We start from the raw sequence: 22,043 nt of genomic DNA on the forward strand, positions 1-22,043 counted from the left end.
TTGTATATTTGTTATTGAATGTATTACTCATGTATATGAGTAACAATCTAGAAATTACAGGTTATCGTCTTAAATTCTTAATTACACAACTACTCAATGCAGACCAGTCTGCTTTGACCCTGGTTGATATGTTTATCCGACGCATGTTAGATTAGTAGAGGTACATACAAATAAAATGCCAACCAAACGTGATATAAGATAATAGTACTGAATTTTATACCGTTTATTTTCAAACCTCAGTAACCAAACAACCCCCTAAGAAAATATAATTTTCTATCTTTAAAAGTAGTGGCTTTATCCAAATTATATTTTATTCTAATTTTGAAGCAGTATTTGGCTTCTTGCCATAATATATTCTGGGAATTGGAGAAGAAATTCATGACAATGCTGTTAAAGACACTGATTATTTATAAAAGGTGGACTCAAATTTCATGACCAGAAAAATTCAAACAAAATTTTACATGTACAGTAGGAGGTTTAGCTTTTCATTTGCTCTAACAAAAAAAATAAAAAGAGGCTAGCAGAATCCTCCCTAGTTTATGCTCTTATTTAACAAAAAACAAATAAAAATATGATACATGCATACAGTGTTGAAGACAAGTATCTGCACTCTTCTGCAGATGAATCTGCACACCCCCTAATTAGGGACATGACATGGAAAAATTGGGGGCAAAGGCTATATACTACAAATTCACAAGCAGGCTACAAATTTGAAATCTGAACCTAATAGGAGACACCCAAATACACTTTAGTATCTATCAAGTGCAAGAGTTAAATTACAATTGGGCTAAACATCCTATTCACATGCAGCTAGCTAACAAGATGGGGGTTGAAGTTGCTTCAACCGTCTTACTACTTGTTTCATTGTAGGTCTAGTTGAAAGAGAGTCAACTGTGCAGACCACAGCCAAATGTAGTACCTCAACCAAATCATCATGTGGACCTGAATCCCATAGACCAGCAGTAAAGAACTCCTTTGCACGGCCCTGGCGTAAAAGCATGCACGCCCAAGCAACAATATTGAATCCATTTCCATAAGAAGAGAAAGAGGGATCAAGTGCTTTCTTGTCTGATATTAACTCAAGCAACACAACCCCATAACTGTAGACATCAGCCTTATCCGAGACACGACAAGTCATGGCATATTCAGGAGCAACATACCCGAAAGTTCCAGCCACACCAGTAGTGGCATGGGTCTCTGAAGTTCCCAGTAATCTAGCCAAACCAAAATCAGATAAATATGCAGTATAGTCTTCATCCAATAGGATGTTGCTTGGCTTTACATCACGATGAAGCACACGCGGTACACACTGATCATGCAGGTAAGCAAGTGCACGGGCAATGTCCAAAGCAATCTTGTGAAGTACCCTCCAATCCACAGCCCTCGTTGACCTGTCCTGAATAAACTTTTCCAAATTACCGCCTGGCAAATAGTTATAGATTAGAAACATTTCCGTTTCACTATTATGATATCCAATCAGAGTTACGAGGTTTGGATGTCGAAGCCTCCCCAATGTTCTGATTTCTGCATCAAACTGTTGGATCCCTTGAAAACGTCCTACAGCAAGTCGCTTTACTGCCACTAGGAACCCTGGTGCAATCTCAGCTTTGTATGTTGCTCCGAAACCTCCACTGCCTATGCAATTGCTCGCATTGAAGCTCCCTGTGGCCCGCACGACATTCTCAAACGTCAAAGGAACCGCAACTTCTGTAAAAACTGTTACCTCTTTCCTGGTAGATCCTGCAACTCTAGATCTTGGATTCCATTTTCTGGTGTAAAAGAAGAGGACTATCAAAGCAAGAAGAACTGACACAATAGCTGCAGCAGATGTTATGGATGCTATCTCAATTGAGTTGAAACCACCACCATTTCCTCCTTTTTGGGTTGGAGTTGACGGAGGAGACGCAGCAGAATCTTGTGAGTCCCCTATTCTGCCCTGCTGATCTGTAGAAGGTGTTGATAGAGAAAATACATGGCAAGATTGCAGAAAGGGGTTGCCCTGAACACTATTGCATTTCATCAAATCTCTATTAAGAGGTAGTGGCCCAGACAGATTATTGAAAGACACATTAAAGGCTGCCAGTGTGGTCACATTGGCCAAGCCTGAAGGTATTTTCCCTGATAAATTATTATTGTTAAGAAGAAGCGCAGTCAAATTCCTCAAATTCACAAGATTGTTTGGTATTTCACCAGACAATGAATTCGAAGAAAGTTCAAGCTCTTGTAAAGAATGCAATTGCCCAAAACTTGAGGGGATGGAGCCAACCAAATTATTGCCAGCTAAAGAGAGGTAACTGAGATCCTTTATCTGACCAAGACTGCTTGGAATCTGGCCTTGCAAGAGGTTCCAACTTAAATTGAGAGCGACCAAAGAAACCAGACTCCCTATACTCGGAGGAATTGTCCCACCAATCTGGTTTTTGGAGCCATCCAACAGCTTAAGAGGCCCACAAATTGCACCAAGATCCTCTGGAATTTGGCCAGACAATGCATTATTGCTTACATTAACAATCATACCTTTCAATTCATGACATTTCTCGAACAAGTTACCAGGAAAAGGTCCAGTAAACCTGTTACCACCAGCTAGAAATGCATAAACAGTTTGCTTGCCTAACATTTCAGGTGCAATGAGCACAGAAGGCGGTAAATTTCCTGTGAAGTTGTTACCACCGAAATTATGAAATACTGCACGGCCAGCATCATCTCCAAATAACAAAGTGGTGTCTAGTACACTTCTACTGGTGAAGTGCGCTAGATATGCAGATGATGGATCTCTACCGCTGGACGCAACATGAGCACAACTGTAATTGGAAAACCTGGGAAGTGAACCAGAGAGATAATTCTCACTCACATCGAACACAAACATACAAGGAACCGGTAGTTTCTCAACAAGCTGTCCAGTCAACCTATTTGAGCTCAAGTCAAGAAAATGCAGCTTCTGGCAGCTACCCAATTCCTCAGAGATCTCTCCAGTATAAAAATTTTGAGCCAAATTCACAATCTCTAAACTGTCACAAGCACCCCAACTACCAGGAATTTTTCCCGAAAGAGTTGACCTAGGAGCCCAAATCATCCTCAAACTAGGAAGCCCGGTTATCTGTGATGGGATTGTGCCTTCAAAGAAGTTGTACTCATCAGTAGTGAATGCCAATTTTGCAGAAGCATCAATTACTGAATTAGACACATTTGGAAGAGGATCCCACAAATTTGACAGCACGAGAATGGATAATTTCGAGCAGTTTCCTAGCTCAGACGGTATTGGTCCACTCAGGCTGTTCCTGGACACGTCAAGAACCTTGAGCTCAGTTAGTCGACCAAGTTCAGCTGGAATACCATCTTCCAACAAATTTGAATACAAGACAAGTGACTGTAACCCTCTGCAGTTCCCTAAACTTTTAGGAATACCCTCACTTAAAAAATTACCCGCCATCTCTAGATTCTCAAGCTTCTCACACGACCGTCCAATCTCACCAGGAATAGACCCGCTAAGCTGATTAAACGACAGGTACACTCCTCTCAAATCTCCAAATCCACCAATGAGTGCTGGAATGGAACCGTTTACTCTATTTCCAGCAAGATTCAGGATTTGCAGAGCAGCACAATTTGACAAGGAATCCGGAATGCCACCCACAATCTCATTAAAACCCAAGTTCAGAACCCTCAATTTCCTCAACCCCTTAAACTTAAATGGCAAAGAGCCTTTTAATTAAATTCCCTTCCAGATCCAAAACTTCAAGATTCTCCATATCCCAAATTCCCAAGGGGATTTCACCACCCAATTCATTAAAAGGCAAAGACAAAACCTTCAGTTCAGTCAATCTTGATATTGCCTTAGGTACTTTACCAACAAGCTTAACACTATTATCAGCACAAAGCCTTCTAATACCAAAGCCATACAAAGGAAATTGAGCAATTTTAGCACAAGACAAAGAACCCAAATTACCTCCACTGATATTCAAAGCCACAACACGTGAATTGGAATCACATGAAACACCAAACCATGAACAGTGATCGTCAGTATTGTTCAAGCTCCAGCTAGAAATCACTCCAGAAGGGTCTAAAAGTGAAGTCTTTAACTCCAAGAGAGCTGATTTATCTGAATCTGAGGAGTCTGCATACACATGAGCTAAGAGAAAAGCGCAAAAGATGAAAAAATACTTCAAGGGTTTGTGAAAATTGTACCATTTGATGACAAAACAACAACGACCCATTACTAAAAACCCAAAAGGGTCCTCAAAAATGCAAAAAAAAGATTCTTAAATCCTTTTCTTGATTTGAACAAAAAATGGGGGGTTTTAACCAAAAACCCTAGCGCTAACCCTAATTTTTTGGGCTGCTTGCTTTTTTGTGAACAGGAGAAGAAAGAGAGAGAAAGAGAGAGTCAAGAAGAGGAGAGAGAAAAGACTTAAGATAGACAGAGAGAGAGAGAGAAAACGCGTTGCTGCTGTTTTTTTTCCAATTTTCTCAATTTTCTATGAACTTAGTAGTAGTAGTAACTCTTTTTTCTTTGTTTTTGTGCTTCCTTGTACGTTCATTTCCATTAAATTCTTTGCTCAACTGTTTTCGTTTTTGTTCTTGTCTGAAAATCATTTTCAAAATTTTATTTTTTTGATTTTTGGTTGATGTGGGGTCAGTTGAAGACAGTGATGGTGGGGTCTGGTCTACATTACACTTTGGTGAAAGAGATGGAGACCATGCCGGTCAATAAATGCATCACCCCGTCAAGGTCTACCTCCCTTGGCCAAGGGTAGTGTTGTAAAAACTTACCAACATCCTAGATGCATGGTATAAATAGTAGGTGCGAATAATTTGGAAGTGTCTTAATTAATCATGGTTAATTATATATTTCTATCTTATTGGCTAGCTTCGGGGGTTTTATGCGATAAGAATATGTCGCCTAGACTTAAGGGCAAATTTTACAGGGTGGTGGTTAGATCGACTATGTTATATGGAGTTGGGTGTTGGGCCGTCAAGAAATCCCATGTCTAGAAGATAAAAGTAACTGAAATGAAATGAGGATGTTGATATGGATGTGCGGACATACTAGGAAAGACAAGATTAGGAATAAGTTATTAGGGACAAGGTGGGAGTGGCCTATGTGGAAGATAAGTTGCGAGAATCGAGGCTGATATTCAGCTTAAAGTATGTATATTTATATGTATATTGCCTCGCATTTTACTCATGTTTCATAAATTTCGGATATGTAATGTAATAATTTGTGCTAATTCGTAATATTTTTATGTGTAGGAATCATCCGAAGGGGATGTGGGGCAAAGGTGCATGATTTGAAGCAAAAAGAGAACAAATTGAAAAAGTGGCACAGTGTAGCGCCCTGGGTAACATGGGGCGCTACCTGTGGCGCAGTTTCCAGAAGTGAAAAATTTCCAGCGCCAGGGCTAGCGCCCCATGCTACCCTGGGCACTAGTGACAGAAACTTATCCTATTTCGCCAGGAACTTGGTTATTTCGACCTAAGACGCCCCTAACTCATATAAAAGCAAGTCTAAACTTATTTTGGAGGGGGAGGCGACGCTTTGAGAAAAAAACACAAGCACAGAACACTCGTGAGCACAGAATTTATCAATTATTCCATTCTTCATCTAGTATTCATAGTTTTATGTTTAAAAATGATATTTTAATTATTGTTATGAACATGAATGTATAAGAACTTCATTATTCTAGGGTTATGGGTTGTTCTTGACTATTGTAATTTGACGGTTGATTATTTTGATTGATTTTATCATATTAATTTATTTATTCAATCTTGTACTTAATTATTTTATTGTGTAGCTAACAATAGAGTACTATCTACGAATTTATAGTTGAACTCGAAAGTGAAAACTATAGATTGCATATAGAATTGAGTAGAGTAAGTTCTTGAATCTGGGCATCGGAGAATAAATTCGCGATTAGGATTGACATATTCTAGTTGCCTTACTTGATTATTTTTTGCAGGAAATATACATGAATTCTTGTCAAGTTTGATTCTATACACATATAGTCTTAGGTTGTCTTGAATAGGCGAGCGAAGCGTCGAAAGAACTTTGCGAGCATAATAAACTGTCACGACCCAATTTTCCCTATAGGCCGTGATAGCGTTCAACGTCACCGCTAGGCAAGACAACGGTGAACTAGCCATGTATTTGTTCTTTTTAATAATTTCAAAGTATTTGATTTTATTTATTAAGAGAATGATTAATAAAAATTTATAGAAAAGTAAAGCATAAACTAACGAAAGAGTAAATACAGTGAATTTAATACTTAAAACCATAAAGTGTCTACTAGAATATCCCCAAAATCCAGTGTCACAAGTGTCTGAGCAACTACTGTCTGGAATAAGATAGACAGAAAATAAATACAAAGAGAGATTGTGGGTGCTGCAGGACGGACACAGAGAGCAGCTCACCACTATGCCTCGGGGTAACAGGGGTATGCGCCTGAATGACTGTCATATGCACCTACCTCAGATCCTGCACGATTAGTGCAGAAGTGTAGCATGAGTACATAAACAACATGTACCCAGTAAGTATCTAGTCTAACCTCGAAGAAGTAGTGACGAGGGGTCGACATCGACACTTACTATAGGCCAATAAATAAAGTACATAAATTCTAAATAGGTATGAAATACATCAATAATAATGATGCAATAATGAATAGTAAATAAGTGATTCTTTAGCTAGATGTCAATCAAGATCTCCAATTAACACATACTAACTTCAACAAATACGATCCATCAAGTAAATTATAAGTCTCAAGTCAAGTAAGTAATATCAAGTATAATCGGACTCCGAGCATTATCACGCATAGTTTATGCTGAGGTCGTACGACCCGATCCAGAATAATATGTACACTATCGAGGGTCGTCCGACGCGAATCATAGATGCATCTATTATACTGCTGAGGCATTCGGCCCGCTCCACAAGAAGAGAGAATACTCTACGAACTCCGATTTAACGGCTACTACAAGATTAATACACAAGGAGGCACAATTTTTACCAACAGTCAAGTAACCCACCAAAACTCAAAGTAAGTGAAGTTTGGTCTTTACGAATCCTTTATCAAGTTTCAGTATAATTTAAGCACTTAAATTAACAAGTATAGTACAAATAATATAAGTATTTTATGATAGAGTCCTAAAACTAACCGGACATAAGCATGATTTGTAGCTACATACGGACTCTCGTTACTTCGTGCGTACGTAGAACCCACAATTAGTAGCAAATAACAATTTGAACAACTATGGGGTAAATTCCCTCTTATAAGGTTAGGCAAGAGACTTACCTCCTTCCCAAGCTCACTTTCTGATCCACAAATTCGCTCTAAAAGCCTCAAGTCGATGCCGAACAATCCGAAACTAGTCAAATATTATATAAATTAATCAATATATACTCAAAAGTTCATAATTTAGCTTCTAGAGTCATAACTCAACCAAAATTGAAAGATTCCTAAAATTCGCCCTCAGGCCCACGTGTCCGAATGCCAGAAATATTTGGAGATAAATATTACCCATAGCCTCACAAACCCAAATATATAATTTCTACCCAATTCCATTATCATTTTTGTGGTCTAATCCCATTTTTATCAAAGACCTAGTTTTTTACACTAAACTTATAATTTCCGCAATTTCTATATTAACATCTACCCATAATGCATGATTTAAACTCATATTGTATAGAAATTACTTACCTCAAAGTGCTAGGTGAAAATCCCTCCTCAAAGAGCTCTAAATTCGACCAACAAGTGAGAGAAATGAAGAAAATGAGCCTAAGTCTCGATTTAAATGCACCCTTCTGCCCCCCAGCGATTCCGCTTCTGCGGCTCTACATCTGCGGAAATTGCATCGCAGATGCGGTCCTCTTCAGTTGGCCTCCTTCCGCTTCTGTGACACCTTCTTCGTATCTGCTGGCTTGCAGATGCGGTCGAGCCCTCGCACCTGCGCCACTGTTGCCTTCAACTCCAGGCCGCTTCTGCGGACCATTGACTGCTTATGTGGTCGCGCACATGCGCCCCCACGTCCGCACCTGTGGACTCAGCCCAACCTCACACCTGCGTCTAGACAATCACTTATGAGGTGTTGCACCTGTGGCCAATTCTTCACAGGTGTGATAGTACTAGATCCTTGCTGCTTCAGCAATTCTTCCAAGTTCAAACATGTTCCGCACATCGTCCGAACAACACCCGAGGCCCCCGGGACCTCGTCCAAATATACCAATAAGTTCATAAACATAAAACAGACTCGCTCGAACCCTAGGAATGCGTAAAATAATATCAAAACTAAGAATCTCACCCCAAAACCAAATCGAATCAATTTATGAACTTCAAGTTTTTCCAACTTACTCCGAACACGCCGAATCATAGTTAGACTACTCGGAATGACACCAAAGTTTTCGTACAAGTCATATATCACCATACAGAACTATTCCCAGGCTCGAAATCCTAAACGGACCTTGATAACACCAAATCCTACTCCAAATCAAACTTAAAGAACTTGAAAACCTTTAATGCGCCAACTTTCAACATTAAGCGCTGAAACGCTCCTGGGTCATTTGAAACTCGATCCCAACACACGTCCAAGTCCAAAATCATCATACGAACCTATTGGGACCATCAAATCCTAGTTTCGAGGTCGTTTACCCAAAATGTTGACTCAAGTCAAACTTGGCCATTATGGGCCACTATTAAGGAACTAAGTGTTCTGATTTTAACTCGAACCCTTCCAAAACCGAACCAACCATCCCCGCAAGTCATAAAACAGTAAAGACACATACAGGGAGTCTTAATTAGGGGAACGAGGATCTAAAATATAAAATGATCAGTCGGGTCATTACATAAACCCTGCTAATCAACAGATTAGATAAGTCAAGTGATTACATCAACTAGAAAAATGCAATAGGAGAGACGTTAATCCCATAACCCTGGAATATCTCCATCTCATTGAATTCTTTCTAAGTGTTTGTTTTTTCTACTTGCGATCTTATTTTCTTGCTTGCTTATTAATTTATAGTAATTTAGTTATAAAAATCACAATCATCTTCTTCACACTCACTTGAGCGTTAAATTTATTAATAGCTTAGATTGGATAATAGTTGATCATAAATACTCGTGGAAATGATACTTTCTTATCAATTTATTACTTGTCAACCGCGTATACTTGCATGTGCTTTGGGACCCAAAAAGGTTTTGGCGTCATTGTCGGGGATTTAGAAATTAGTTATTTGTCTGAAATAAGCTCTTATTTATTTTTGTTCTAGTGTTAATCTATTTGACTGTTTCTAACTCTACAGGTGTTCACCTTGAATGCTAAGAAGAAGCAACAGTTTGAACAACCTTCCTCCTCCTAATCGTGAACCCAAAAGACTCTTCCAGAGGTTAAGGTGGGAGGCGGAAGAAAGAGCAAGAATTGTAGAGTTAGGTATTGTAGTCCAACCACAACCAATCGAGATGGCAGAAAATGAAGAAAGACCGGTGATTGAGGCCGCAAGGCCTAGTCTCATGAACATGACTCAGGCTATCATGAAACCTGATATAACTGGGCACTTTGAGCTGAAGCAGTACATGGTGCAACTGATTCAATCCACAGGGTTATTTGTGGGGTTGTCAAGCGAGGATTCCCAAAGGCATATGCAGAATTTCTTGGAGATTACGGATACATACAACTATCTGAGCGTCTCTAAGGACTATGTCAGACTAACTTTGTTTCCCTTTTCTCTAATGGGGGAAGCAAAATGGTTAAACAAGGAGCCCGCAAACTCGATCCATACTTGAGATGATTTGGCACGAAAATTCCTAATCAAGTTTTTTCTCACTAAGAAGACAAAAGCACAGATGAGCCAGATTCTTATATTTCAACAACGAGATGGTGGGACTCTTTGTTAAGCTTGGGAAAGATATAAGAAATTACTCAGAGACTGCCCACATCATTGTCACACTGATGAGGTGTTAGGACAGACTTTTGTGGATCGATTAGACAAGAACTCCAAATTAAATCTAGACTCAGCATGTGGAGGAGGTTGTATGCAAAAGCCATTCATTGAGATTCAAACTCTACTCAACAATTTCACTGCAAATGATCATAACTGGCAGGGTGAAGGTGACTCAAGAAGAATGATAAAATAGAAAACAACATGTACACTCGAGCTGGATGAGATGCCAGTCGTGCAAGCAGAGATTGCTAAACTAAACAACCAAATGGATAAGATGGCAATAGGTCAAGGGAATCAGATGCAGCAGGTTTAGAAGATGACCATATGTTGTGAAATTTGTGGAGATGGTCATATGAGTTACCAATGTACGGTAACTCCTGAATATTTATTATGTGGAGCAGCACAACAGGGGTCCAATGAACCAGAATACTCAGTATGGGAACACTTATAATCCAAACCGGAGAAACCATCTCAGCTTCTCTTGGGGCGGTAATCAGAGTAGTAACAAACCCTCTTACTTGATAATCAACAACTTCGAACAGATAATCAGGAATTGAGGACTGAATTTCGATATATAGAGAGGCAAATTGGGCAGTTGGCTGCACAACAAAATACTCGACCTGCAGGGGCCCTTCCCAGCGATAGAGATAAGAATCCTCAGGTAAATACTGTAACTTTGAGGAATGATAGAGAATTAGAAGAAGTCCCAAAAAAAAGTCACTCCTAAGAGTGAATTGATCCCCAAACTATGGGAGAAGCTGAGAAAGAAACTGAAGAAAGTGAAAAGACTTTGGTTGCAACAACACCACCTCCTTTCCCAAAATGATTGAAGAAGAAAAGTAATGACAGGATGTTCAACAAATTTCTTGATATGCTGAGCCAAATTCAACTGAATCTCCCATTGGTTTGTGTTACGTGAAATTTTAAAATATGCTAAGGAAATCAAAGATATTGTGGCTAACAAAAGAAGGTTGACAGAGTTTGAAATAGTTGCACTTACTGAGGAGTGCATTGCTAGAGTACAGAGTAAGCTCCCGCCTAAGTTGAAGGATCCAGGATATTTTACAATCCCCTTAGCGATTGGAAAACACGAGGTTGGTAGAGCCTTGTGCGATATGGGAGCAAGCATTAATTTGATGCCATTATTAATGTTCAAATAACTCGATCTGGGAGCCCCCAGGCCTACTACTATAACTCTACAGCTAGCGGATTGGTCATTTTCTGTGCCTGGAGGAATAATTAAAGATGTGCTGGTGCGAGTAGGGAAGTTCATCTTTCCCACCGATTTCATTATGCTTGACTATATGACTAATGAGGAGGTTTCAATTATTTTGGGGCGACCATTCCTGGCTACTGGTGGAGCACTTATTGATATGAGGGAGGGCAAGCTAAAGATGAGTGCATGATGAAGAAATCACATTTAATGTGTACAAGCGCTTAACCTTCCTAAGCATTATGAGGATTTGAGCATAATATCTGTGGTAGAATCAAAGTTGATAGAGCAAGGTCCTTATGTGGAGCCTACTGGCATGGAAAATAAAATTGAGTTAGAAGAAGTGGTGTTGCGAGTTAAATGTGTAAAGTTAAAAGAGAAAAGGGTCAGAGAGGAAAGAGGAGATCCTCCTAGAGTTGCGCAAGAAGGCAAAACTCCATGGAAAGAGGAGGAAATGAAAGCGTGTAGCCTGAGCAGAGTAGCAGAGTCGTGCCACGACAATAAATAAGGTGTTTGTTGGGAGGCAACCCATCATGTATTTTAATTATTTTTATTTTTATTTTTATTTTTACATTTTGTTTGTTTTTGTTTTGTAGATTAGGGAAAGTCTGAGTACCCAAAGTTGAAGCTGAGGAGCATGTTTGTGCTTAAGTATGTGTCGTCCCAACCCTCAATATTGAGGATCATGTTGCTAGCTAGGCCCTAGCGGGTCTCAGGGTATATTTTTCATCCTTATTTTAATATTTTTCTATGTGATCATGCATCGAGGACTATGCATGTCATAAGTGTGGGGTGGAAAAATTACTCTCTGAGTGTAACTATATGAAAATCTTTTCTCATTATTTTTTTTCTTTATAATCTGTAGTTAGAAGTAGTCTAGTTTAGAGTAGTAATTTTCTTGAAAAAAAAGGAAAATAGAAAAAAAATCAGAAAAGCTCGGACTTTTCCCGACGATGGATTTTTTGAACAGTTTTCTTGAGGGATTAAAGTCCGATTAAAAAACAAACACCAAAAAGATTTTCTTTTATTTTTTTAGGATAGTTAGGTAGTATCCCTTGGTTTTTCTTTAGATCCCAGTTCTTTTCCAACGGTATAGCTTGAACCGGGTGTTTTATTTTTATTTTTTAGGAATAGGATAGGAAAACAATTGTGTTGCTCTAAGATACATGTTGACATATTTGGTGCTGGCACATTAGGCAATGGCATGCACTTTGTCTTCCTGTATATTTGATTTGTATTGTAATGCCTAAGTAAAATAAATAGCCTACTCTGTGATGCCTGTTCTTAGTTGTTTGACTTGTATGTCTCCTAGTGCATCATTGCTTAAAATTTCTCAACTATATGTGCTTGCTTGACTTGAGAGTTGAACATAACCATCTTGATTGAGTCAGGTGCAATGTGTGTGAGAGAGGATTTGTGTTATTCTATGCTATCATGTATAGTCTAAAACTTGCCCCGTGTGTTAATCGAAGCGAAATCATTAAGTTGTGTTAGTCTAGGAGATGACATAGGTATTTCTTGCTTGGTCATAGATGTGCTTGTTACTTACAAATAAATTTTTCCTGTTGCTATCCCCTTTGAGCCTATACACCTTTTTTTTGACACCCACACTAAAGCTGTATCCCTATTTTGTTCTTACTTTGAACTTGTTGAACCTTTACCTCCGAAGGCACTTAGGCGCTAAAAAGAAGTAAGGTGAGAGATATGAAGTAGCTTTCGAGTGAAACCATGGAAGGGCCCATAAGGTGCACTAAAGTTGTGAAAAATACCGCTAGTTGATGAACCCTAATGTATGGAGTGTGTGTAGAAAAAAAAAGGAGAAAGAGAAAAGAAAATTGTAATTTTGTTTTTATAAATAATGTTGATAGTAAAAAACAAAAAACACACACACACCTCCTAATCTTACTAATTCGTGCTAGTGGGAACATAGAAGTGCTTAATTGAAGAAAAGGCTATATTTTATATGGTTTGTGGTGAGTGAATTGGTTGAGAAGAAAACGTGCTCGATTATTGAGTGTAGTGTATTAAAGTGCTTAGGAGGGTTAATCACTATTCCTAAATATATCCTACCCGTCCCTTAGCCTACATTACAACCTTAAAGTCCTGATTGATCCTAAATTTGGCTAGCTTAGATTAGTAGAGATGTACACTACGGGTAAGCTTATGGTACGATCACGGGGTGCACATGAAATTCTTTGTGAGAGTGAGCGAATTTTGTTCAATTGTATGATGTCTTTAATTTATGTTCAATGTCATATTTGAACGTGTGGACTATTTCTATATTCACTCTTTTGTTTGGGGAGAGGGAACTTGATCTCATGACAGATTGGTAATGTTGTAAACTTCTCTTGTTGGTGAGTGCGCGAGTTGAGGGTGATTAGTGGTAACAAGTCGGTACTTGAGGTAGGGTGGTTATGGATAGGTTGTTTGAATTAGTTGAATTGAATGTTTATACTTAGGCATGTGTAAAACGGGAAGAATGTGAAATTTGTACCTTCATGCTGGATTGCCGATATCGATTATAGTCAAAGGTAGAGTGTATGATTGAAAAGAAATCTGAATTTCCCTTTCCTAGTATGATGTACATTGTTGGGGGTGTAGTTGTTAGTTATATTGCTCGAAGGCGAGCAAGTGTTTAAGTGTGGGATGTTGATATTCGACTTAAAGTATGTATATTTATATGCATATTGCCTCGCATTTTACTCATGTTTCATAAATTTCGGATGTGTAATGTAATAATTTGTGCTAATTCATGATATTTTTATGTGTAGGAATCATCTGGAGGCAATGTGGGCCAAAGGTGCATGATTTGAAGAAAAAAGGGAACAAATTGGAAAACTGACACAGTGTAACGTCCTGGGTAGCGTGGGGCGCTACCTGTGGCGAAGATTCCAAAAGTGCAAAATTCCCAGCGCCAGAGCTAGCGCCCCACGCTACCCTGGGCGCTAGTGATGGGAACTTGTCCTATTTCACCTGGGTCTTAGTTTTTTCGACCCAAGATGCCCCCAACTCGTATAAAAGCAAGTCTAAACCTATTTTGAAGGGGAAGACACCACTTTGAGAGAAAAACATAAGCATGGAACACTCGGGTGCACGAAATTCAGCAATTCTTCCATTCTTCATCTAGTATTCATAGATTTTATGTTTAAAAATGATATTTTGATTATTGTTATGAATATTAGTGACTAAGAACCTCATTATTCTGGGGTTATGCGTCATTCTTAACTATTGTAATTTGACGTTGATTGTTTTGCTTGATTTTATCATATTAATTTATTTTTTAATCTTGCACTTAATTATTCTATTACGTAGCTAACAATAGAGTACTATCTACGAATTTATAGTTGAACTCAAAAGTGGGAACTATAGATTGCATATAGGATCGAGTAGAATAAGTTCTTGAATTCGGGCATCAAAGAATAGATTTGCGATTAGGATAGAAATATTCTAGTTGCCTTACTTGATTATTTTTGCAGGAAATATACATGTGTTCTTGTCAAGTTTGATTCTATAGACATATAGTCTTAGGTTCGCTTGAATAGGTGAGCGAAGCATCGAAAGAGCTTCGCGAGCATAATAAGCCCTGCTAATCAACAGATTAGATAAGTCAAGTGATTACATCAACCGGAAAAACGCAATAGGAGAGATGTTAAACCCATAACCCTGAAATATCTCCATCTCATTGAATTCTTTCTAAGTGTTTGTTTTCTCTACTTGCGATCTTATTTTCTTGCTTGCTTATTAGTTTGTAGTAATTTAGTTATAAAAATCACAATCATCTTCTTTACACTTATTTGAGCAATAAATTTATAAATAACTTAGATTGGATAATAGTTGATCATAAATCCTCGTGGGAACGATACTTTCTTATCACTTTATTATTTGTCGACTGCGTATACTTGCATGTGCATTTGGACCAAACAGAGGCTGTGATGGTTTGGGCATGTGAAGAGAAAGACATAAATACCCCGGTAAGGAGGTGTGAGAGGTTAACCATGACGGGCTTGAGGAAGGGCAGGGGTAGGCCAAAGAAGTATTGGGGAGAGGTGATTAGGAAGGACATGTCATTGCCGAGGGTCTATCGAAAATAGTTTCTCTGCCTTTATAGGTTAGAAAAAAGACTGTGTACACACTACCCTACCCAAAATCCACGTATGGGATTAAGTTGGGTTTGTTGTTGTTGTTGTTGTAGCTGCGAATAAATTTTCATCAAGACGATAATGCGGTTAAATCCACTTTCTCCAACTTGAAAGTTGAACTATAAATGACAAATCAAGTAAGTTGGCTGCATGATTTTTTTTATATTTCCCCGAGGGAATTGGTGGAGTCCTTAGAATTTATCCCCTTTATATCAGAAACTTTGAATTCCAACTTTAAGTGTAGGGAAGTTTTTGGTAAGAAGCATATTACTCTTCTAACTGCATTTTTCATGTATCATACACATATGAGATCGATGAGCTTCTTAGGGAAATGCGAAAGCTGATCTAGGATTTCAAGAATATAAATTTATTATTATTGATGTCGAAAGAGGGAGGAATCACGTACATGTAATATGTGTTGTGATTCTAGTAATTGCCAAGGTAAGATTTGACATTCAACGGTGATGAGGGCTTGAGAGTTGGACTAAAGATATTGGAGAATAGCATTATTCTTTTGTTTTAAAAAAAAAGAGTTTAACTTTTTTTTAAGCAACTATACCACTCGACAGCACTTGTCTAGTGGCTAATATATAAATAAAATCCCAAAATGGGTCCAAAGCTTATAAGATGTCCAAAACCAAAATAGAAGTTACATGAAGCTACTAGCTATTAAAAAGATAGAACAGCTAAAATCTAATGAACTATTATAACATGATAAGTTGAATGCTTCATTCTCCTATTAGTGTATGTGAATCCAATTGTCATTAGCAAATACCAAGCAGTACCTATCAAGCTCTCACCAGGCGCCAGGGTATATTGTCCATAGGCTAAAATGAATTCCAAACATCTCCACCACAGAGTTGAAGCCAGCATAGTCTTCCAAGTGTAGCTACTATATGATCTCCATATACAATGGACTGATTTTGTTCAAGTACTAATCATGTGCTCACTCATCAAAATTAATGTGTAGAAGAGGAGCCTGGCTTTAGGCAGGCTTTGCAAGGCAAAAGCCAGGCTTGAGATGGCTTTAGGCAGGCTTTGCAAGGCAAAGTCCAGACTTGAGCTGGCTTTAGGCAGGCTTTGCAGGGCAAAAGCCAGGCTAGAGCTAGCTTTAGGCAGGCTTTACAAGGCAAAAGCCAGGCATGAGCTGGCTTTAGCCAGGCTTTACAAGGCAAAAGCCAGGCATGAGCTGGCTTTAGGCTGGCTTTGCAAGGCAAAAGCCAGGAATTAAGCAGGATTTGCAAGGCAAAGGCCAGCCTTAGAAATTGTGCCTTTTTGTGATCTTGTAAGATCAGATCCTTCCCTACTAGAACCTTTAATGTAGACATCATTCTAAACATTGCTAAACCATCCTCAGATTGAGCATTAAAGCATGCTAATACCAATGAAAAATGATTCAACAATCTCCAAAAATACCATATGATGGGTTCAGCATTTTCCTTAGCATTTGGACATATCAGTTTGTGCAGAGTCCAATCCTGTGAAGCCATCAGTATGAGGTTCTTCTCTTTGCTATCCTAACCCTAAGGTTAGATGATTGAGATTTGTCTAGATTGATCAACCTCCTCCCTGCACTAGGCAATTCAGAGAATGAATGAAACACAGATGTACCTGCAAAAGAGAACACAATGTTAGCTATAAAATCTGCCACTGAGTTGCCTTCTCTGAACACATGTTGAAAGATCATATTGAAGTTGTCCTTCATCTCTATAATTTTCTTCACATCCTGTGTAATTACCCAAGGAGGATCCCATTCTCCTTCTATCACCAATGAATCAGTCTCCAGTATGAGAGGGTGAAGATCATGCTCTACACAATATTCCAACCCTTGAAGAATAGCCTTAGCTTCAGCCACCACATTAGTTGTCACTCCCAGTTCTACTGCCCTAGCATACACCACATCACCTTCATCATCCCTCACACAAAAACCTAGGGAGCTAGGTCCAGGATTGCCCTTTGAAGCTCCATCAGTATTACATTTGTACCAACCATGAAAAGGAAGCTGCCATGTTACTCTTGTAGTGATCAATATAGGTTTATATCCTTCAAAGTATTAAATCATGTCTGGCCATAACAATGGAATATTAGGGATCCAAGCATACCTCACCCTTGCTAGTTGATGCAATGTCCTATTTATCTCATGAATCACCCTATTTGTGGACACTGAACCACCATGTTTACCTGCATTTCTTCTCTTCCAAAGCTCCCAAGTGATGATAGCTGGTACTGCTTGAAATAGTGGCTTTAATTTTGGACAACACTGAGCATACCACCAATGTCTTATAATCTGCTTCAATTGAATCAATTGCACAGAAATTCCAGCAGCCCCCATGAACAAGTTCCATACCTTAGAGGCAGTAGGACTTGTGACAAATATATGCTCAATGGATTCCTCTTGGGGCTGCTAACAACACCAATACCTAGACATCACCATTTGCCCTTGCCTCCTCCACATGTCATCGGTGGTTATTTTCTGCCTCCACAATCTCCACAAGAAGAAGGATATCTTGAATGGCAAACCTCTAATCCAAATTAACTTGAATTTCTGATTAGGATCAGCCCTATGCCATAATATTTGCCAAGCACTGCTAACACTGAACTTGCCTGAAGGAGTTGGCATCCAGTATGGCCTATCCTAATATCCCTCACTACCTTCATAGTGCACATTTAGCCTTATATGTTCTGCAATTTCCTCATTGAAAGTTTGATCTAGCAGCTGATCATCCCATGCTTCCCCTTGCCTTAGTTCTGCCACCTCCTGAAGACCTTCATTGATTGAAAAGTCTTCAGGTAATACGTGATAAAGTGCACCCAATCCAGTCCAATTTTCATGCCAAATATTAGTTGTTCCACTCTTCAATTCCCATACGATCTCATGTTTTACTTCTTCCCTAGCATTCAGCATTAATCTCCAAACATGAGACCCTCCCCTAAAATGCACCACTATTGGTAGCTCCTTCTTGCAATACTTATTCCACATGAAATTAGACCACAGAGATTTTGTGGTCCTAAACCTCCACCATAGTTTAGCAAATAGTGCCCTTGAGACATCATTTAAGGACCTAAAACCTAGCCCCCCTTCCTCTTTAGGAAGGCAAAGATTTTGCCATGAAGCCCAGTGTCTGCTTCTCCCTTCTTCCTTTGTGCTCCAAAAGAACCTAGCAAAAGTCTTATGTAGATGCCCCAGGATGCTGTTTGGTGGATCAAAGACTGATAACATGTGAACTGCCATACTTTGCAACACACTAGAGATGAGTGTTGCCTTTCCTCCATATGACAACAGCTTTCCTTTCCATGAATGCAATTTAGCCTTCACCTTCTTGATAAGATCCTCATAATAGTCCTTCCTCCTTCTATTGTAAAAAATAGGACACCCTAGATATGTGAAGGGGAATTTACCTCTTGCAAATCATGTAATATCTCCAACTGCCTGAAACAATCCATTAGCAACCTTTGAATGCATGTAGTATGAACTCTTATCTTTGTTGATCATCTGATCTGATATCTTCTCATAGTTCCCCAACACTGCCATAATCTTTCTCAAAGAGGGAGGATGAGCAGATGCAAAGATTATCGTATCATCAGCATATGTCAAGTGGTTTAAAGGATCAGACCACTTAGGCATTCCAAATCCCACAAATGACTTGTCTTCAAAGAGCTTATTCAAAGACCTGAAAAGTACCTCAGCTGACAAAATGAACAATGTTGGAGATAGGGGATCCCCTTGTTTCACACCCCTTGTCGATTTAAAGAACCGTGAGGACTGCCCGTTTACCAATACTGAATACCAATTATTTGACATCAAGTTCCACACCATGTTGATGAAGTGTTCAGAAAATCCCATCTTCCTTAGCAAATGCAATAAGTACTTCCATGAAACCCTATCATAGGCCTTATCCATATCAAGCTTGATCACCATATTAGCTGGCTTTCCCCTAACCTTATATAGTGATAATTTCTTGAGTCAATAAGATGTTCTCAAATATACTCCTACCCTTTACAAATCCGGATTGATTAGGAGCTATTAGAGATGGCAAAAAACTCTCCAATCTGTCATGTAACACCCTAGACAAGACCTTGTTAATGAAGTTGCTCAAACTAATAGGTCTTAAGTCAGAGAAGGTCTCAACTCTAGGTTTCTTGGGCAGCAACACTAGATTGGTGTGAGTGATGGATTTAGCCAATGCAGCTCCTCCATAGAAGTGTAGCACCATGTTGTGTATATCAGCACCAATAACATCCAGCATGTTTGATAAAACAAGCCAGTGAATCCATCAGGACCACTAGCACTCTCCCCACTAAGCTCAAAAACTGATGCCCTTACTTCTTCTATTGTTGGCAATCTACTAAATTCCAAATTCTGATCCATAGTGACCATTGAAGGTACATTATTGAGCAAGGAAAATTCAGAAGCATCACTTTCATTTGTGAACTGTTTTTGATAGAAGTCCACTGCAGCTGTAGCCAATTGCTACTAGTCTTCAATCCATACCCCACTGCCACTTTTAATCCTCTTCAGTTGCAATTTCTTTCTTTTGCCATTGACATGATTTTGAAAGAAACTTGTATTCCTATCTCCTTCAGCAAACCAATTCATCCCAGCTTTTTGCTTCCAATACTGCTCCTCAATACTCAAGTATTTCTTCAATTCAGATTGAGCCTTTTGAAGCACAATCCTATTCTTAGTTGTAGGCTCTTCTTCAAACAACATCTCCTTCACCCTAACAATGTCCTCCAAAATAGCCAATTGCTTGAAGATATCACCAAATGTTTCCCTACTCCATTTTGAGAGTGTTGCCTTCACCCTCTTGATATTCTGCTTGAACATCAAAAACGGATCCCCTAAGAAATCAGCTTCCCAATTCTGCCTCACCACATCCATAAATGTAGCATGCTTTGTCCAAAAGTTCAAGAATCTGAAAGGCTTGACAAAATTGGTTGTCTGCACCCCACATGTCATTAGCAATTGTGCATGATCTGATCCAGTTTTGATTAGATGCTCAACGTCAATAGTTGGCAACATGTTTTGAAATGGCAAATTCACAAAAATCCTATCCAATCTCTTGAATATACACTCATCATTGGATCTCCCATTCCACCATGTGAATGGACTTCCTTTGTACCCTTGCTCAAACAAACCACAAGAGTTTACACAAAATGCAAAATCCTCATATTCAGGAGGGTGTACTGGAAGTCCCCCTATTTTCTCATCTTCATGCAATAACACATTGAAATTCCCTACTACCAACCATGGTAATTCCATATCACTTGCTAAGTAATACAAGTGATCCCACAAATCTAACCTCTCAATTGCTGAACATTTTGCATAAACAAATGTCATCATCATGTGCTGCCTCAGGTCATGGTGAAGCACTCTCACAGTCACCTGTTGCTCAGTATCCTCCACTAATTCCCATTCCACCACTGCATTGAAGAACAACCATATTTGCCCATTAATATTTGCATAAGCAGTCTCCATATTCAACCTCCTTTTATATCTATCAATGAGTCCCTTCTTTTGAAAAGGCTCCACCAATGCAACTACACAAAAATTATGCTCCCTATTCATGTTGATCACCCTAGGAAAGGCCTGTTGTGTATTCACAGACCTTATGTTCCATATTAATGTTTTGATCATCATCATTTAGATAGAGAGGCTACCCTCCTGGGCATTATTCTTGAAGGTTGTGGTGGATCTTTACTCTAATTCTTCTTAGTTTTCTTACCTCCTTTAGCACTAGTTGTGGGTGATAAGTCCCCTTCCCTAGACACTTGTTTGAAGTTTTCTACAGTTGATTCATCTTCTCCTTCATCCTCCATTGTATTTTGTCTCAATACGTCTTTATCAATTGGTGTCACATTGTGTGTAACTAAATCATGTAACTGTTGTGGAGGAGTCTTAATTGGAACATTAAGATATAGTTGCATAATTTGATCAGTGCCAGATTCCATAGGCACCTCCTCTATTTCCCCCAGATGCTCTTTGAACAATTGCTCGCTCATTAGCATGTTCATACTCATTGAGTTGTAGCTCATAGACACTACCTAGCCCAGGATTTACTGTAGTAGTCTGCTCTGAAAGCACTGTTCTAGTGAGATCACCACACTTTTCATTGCCTGAAATTTGGTCTGAACCCACTATATCATCCCTAATCTTCACATCAACATCTCCATCAAGTTTGTTCTCTGATGCATACGCCGGCACAACATCTACATAGGCCAAAATCTCTCCAGTGGCTCTAAGGTTGGAGTTTACTGTAGCTGCCTCATCAGGTGAACCTGGCTTTAGGCCTGGCGTTGCCAACCTAACGCCTGGGAAGCCTGAATTTATGCCTAGCGTCGCCAACCTAACGCCTGGGGAGCTTGGCTTTAGGCCTGGTGTCGCCAGCCTATCACCAGGTGAGCCTGGCTTTAGGCCTGGCATCGCCGGCCTATTGCCAGGTGAGCCTGGCTTTAGGCCTGGCATCGCCGGCCTATTGATAGGTGAGCTTGGCTTGTTGTCCTTCTTCACCTTGTCTTCTGTTGTCTTTATTTTGCCCAGCTGATCATCCTTAACCTCAACTTCATCGCTCCATAAGACCTTTGTAGAGTTTACCTCATCAAGATCCTCAATCTGCCCAGAATCTTTGAATGTTTGAGATGGAATCACATGACAAGATTGGTTTGTGATCACATTGAGTTATTTTAGCTCCTCTTTGCTAGTCCCAAACCTTCTATGAACCCATTCGATTGTGGACTGAATCCCAGAAGGAGTAGGACCATCTTTAGA

The 22,043-nt window shown here is 39.3% G+C and overlaps 3 protein-coding genes across 3 annotated transcripts; all 3 read right to left on the reverse strand.

Annotated features, from left to right (window-relative positions):
* Positions 1-518: 518 nt before the first annotated feature.
* LOC107798081 (LRR receptor-like serine/threonine-protein kinase RPK2) lies at positions 519-4,487 on the reverse strand. The gene is given in 2 exon segments (XM_075229712.1): positions 519-3,703; positions 3,705-4,487. Coding segments are annotated over 2 exon segments (3,396 nt in total). The 5' UTR covers positions 4,212-4,487; the 3' UTR covers positions 519-814.
* A 14,196-nt stretch (positions 4,488-18,683) lies between these two features.
* Positions 18,684-19,193, reverse strand: LOC142169022 (secreted RxLR effector protein 78-like). The gene has a single exon (XM_075230210.1). The coding sequence runs from the start codon at positions 19,191-19,193 to the stop codon at positions 18,684-18,686; it is 510 nt and encodes a 169-aa protein (XP_075086311.1).
* A 234-nt stretch (positions 19,194-19,427) lies between these two features.
* On the reverse strand, positions 19,428-21,202 carry LOC142169023 (uncharacterized). The gene is made up of 3 exons (XM_075230211.1): positions 21,001-21,202; positions 19,767-20,815; positions 19,428-19,706 (listed from the first exon to the last, which is right to left on the reverse strand). The coding sequence occupies exons 1-3, from the start codon at positions 21,200-21,202 to the stop codon at positions 19,428-19,430; spliced, it is 1,530 nt and encodes a 509-aa protein (XP_075086312.1).
* Between the last annotated feature and the right edge of the window lie 841 nt (positions 21,203-22,043).

This window comes from Nicotiana tabacum, chromosome 14 (assembly GCF_000715075.1).
Source record: "Nicotiana tabacum cultivar K326 chromosome 14, ASM71507v2, whole genome shotgun sequence".
Taxonomy (NCBI): Eukaryota; Viridiplantae; Streptophyta; class Magnoliopsida; order Solanales; family Solanaceae; genus Nicotiana; species Nicotiana tabacum.